Source organism: Gavialis gangeticus, unplaced genomic scaffold (assembly GCF_001723915.1).
Source record: "Gavialis gangeticus isolate Ggan-Ray unplaced genomic scaffold, GavGan_comp1, whole genome shotgun sequence".
NCBI lineage: Eukaryota > Metazoa > Chordata > Crocodylia > Gavialidae > Gavialis > Gavialis gangeticus.
Genome location: NW_017729022.1, coordinates 184,156,432 through 184,158,931, shown reverse-complemented (window position 1 = coordinate 184,158,931; position 2,500 = coordinate 184,156,432). Strand labels below are relative to the sequence as shown.

Here is a 2,500-nt window from a genome sequence, read left to right as displayed (position 1 = left end):
TTCTTGAAGACTTTCCCACAGTACTCACAAGTGTCGCTGCGTCTGCCCTCTTTTGAGCTAGGCCTTCCAGGGCCTGGACCACTAATATGTGGGGTGCTTCCTCCGCTTCCCGTGCCACTGCGGCCTGAGATCCCTCCATCCATCTCCCCCGGAGGTGTGGAAAAGCGTAAACTTCCATTTTCTGATGAGTGTTCTGAGGAGGAGGCAAAAGGCGATTGTCTGGAGTCTCCAAAGTTGAGGAATGGATCTTTTAGCTGTCTAGAGGCAGCATACCCAGCTAGCCACTGGGAGTAAACATTTTCGGTGTTAGGCATAGCTGTAGCAGGCAGGTCGAACTCCTTCTCAAGTTTAATGCGTTTTGAGAAAGGGCTCAGAGAGCTGGGGCTACCCAAGAGCAGCTTTTTGGATAAACCTCCAGAGGCGGATTCACCAGGTGAGCACCCCCTGCCATTAACAGTGCCATCGTCAATGCGATCTGATTCTCCAGCTACTGAGTCTTCATCGCAAGTGTCTCTGTGTACCTCCGATTCAGACAGGTGCCCTCGTTTATGTTTTTCTCCAAGGACCTGGTGAAAGGCCTCACTGAAGTGCTGCATGGAACTCAAGACCATCCCTTGCATGACATCTGGTATGGAACGGTTCTCCTCACCAGACCTGGAGTTGTTTTCATGGTGACGGGCTGCTTCTAGATTAATGCCAAAGCCATAGTCTGTTCTTTCATTTTCATTTAAGTCCTCCTCCTCTTCTTCTTCTTCCTCTTCCTCTTCCTCCTCCTCCTCTTCTTCTTCCTCATCCCCATTTTCTGGAATCATGTTGGGATCATTCTCACTCTTAAACTTGGCCACAACAGACTTGAGGGCACTACTTGCACTGCCAACGAGGTCACTGGTTCCAGGCTCTGGGGAACTGGCTGTGGAGAGACCGTCATCTGATTTCACTGTCATGGGGGATGATTTGTGCATGTGTGTTTTCATGTGGCGCTTTAACTTGCTTGCCTGAGTGCATGCATGGTCACAGAGGTTGCACTTGTAGGGCTTTTCTCCAGTGTGGCTTCTACGGTGTACTACTAAATTACTCTGAAACTTGAATGTTTTCCCACAAAATTCACAAGACTTGGACTTTATTGGAGGCTGGGAGGGAGGAGGAGCTGACTGAAGAGGAGGAAGGGGTGGGGTGGCCAAAAAGGGTGGCTTGTTGCCTGGTTGGAATGGTTGCAGTAACCTTTGCATAGGGCTGGGCCGGCTCGGTGATAATGGTGGACTAGAGGTGTTTCCAGCTAACTCTCTAAGTCTCCTGGAGAAATCCATAGCTGGTGGCTCCATAGCCATGGGGTTCAATCGCAGTACCCTGTCAAAGGCACTAGGGTGATGGGTTGCAAGAGCCATTTCTTCTGCACCCAGGCGTTCTATGCGATGTGGATCCAAATGATGTCTTGGGGGAGGGCTAAACAAAGGAGGTGTGGGTGGAAAACGCCCTTCTCCAAGACCTGAAGCCTCTCTCGATACTGATCCAGGTATTCTTAACAGGTTAAAAGGGTTATTGTCTGCAATATGAATTCCATGGAGTGGTGGCTGTGAAGGACATTCTGCACCTAGTCCTGATGGAATACCAACCCGCGGTGTCAGGGGACTTCCATGCTCACTTTCTAAGTAGATTCTTAATCCGTGGGTATTCTGTGCATGTTGCAAGAGAAACCATGCGCTGTTGAAAGGCTGTTTACAAGTTGTACACGTGTAGCTGCTGGGCTCATCTTTACCTGCAAAATAATACAACAGCAACATAAATGTTTAATCACTGAATAGCTTATCAAGGATTGATCGCTTTTTTTTTGCCATCTAATCTTTCCTTTCCATAACATTGAATCGGAAGTGGAAAACAGAAATCTCAACGACTGCATAACGATGGAAGAGGGAGGGAAGCATACACATTTAACCGTATCAAATCAGCACTGACTCCCTGCCTTTTTTTCTCTCCCTAGACACAGAAGAGGATGCGAACAGGTAACAGTGTTAAAGATCCATCAAAAAGATGATTAAGTCAATTAATTCTAATTATGGCTCCACAGATCTTACCTGGAACGGGGCCTGCTAATATTTAAAAGCAAAAAAAAAAAAATGTTACCAAAAGTGTCCTTCAGAAACATATACATTGGTTAAAGAAGCAGCCTGAAGTGTAATGATAGCTAGCAAGCTGAGAAATGTTATATTATCATCCTCTTCATTATTCTGAGAGACTAACAATGTGTACAAAATTAGACAACATCTCATGCCCTGAGCAGGGATTCAGCTTCAATTGCGGGGGAGGGGGGTGGAGGGAAGAAATAGAAAGATGCAGTTCAGCTAGTCAAATATCTGGACAGTATCCAAGAAGCCTGGACACATGCCCTATTGGAGTCACATTATTTCTCTCACTCTGAAAAGAATCTGAGGATGGTAAATGCCACTTTGGCAAGTAGCTAGCTAACTCTATTTCATGATAATTTATTTTCAAAGATAACATG

The 2,500-nt window shown here is 46.2% G+C and overlaps 1 protein-coding gene across 4 annotated transcripts in view; it reads right to left on the bottom strand.

Annotated features, from left to right (window-relative positions):
* The window catches only part of BCL11A (B-cell CLL/lymphoma 11A), a 135,809-nt gene that overhangs the window by 11,718 nt on the left and 121,591 nt on the right, over positions 1 to 2,500 (bottom strand). For 3 of the 4 annotated variants that reach the window (XM_019516643.1, XM_019516644.1, XM_019516647.1), the window contains one exon: positions 1 to 1,756. This exon is cut by the window's left edge and continues 4,266 nt beyond it. In XM_019516643.1, coding sequence (XP_019372188.1) covers positions 1 to 1,756 — 1,756 coding nt within the window. The remainder of the gene's footprint in view (positions 1,757 to 2,500) is intronic. The other variant, XM_019516646.1, reaches the window with a different exon arrangement.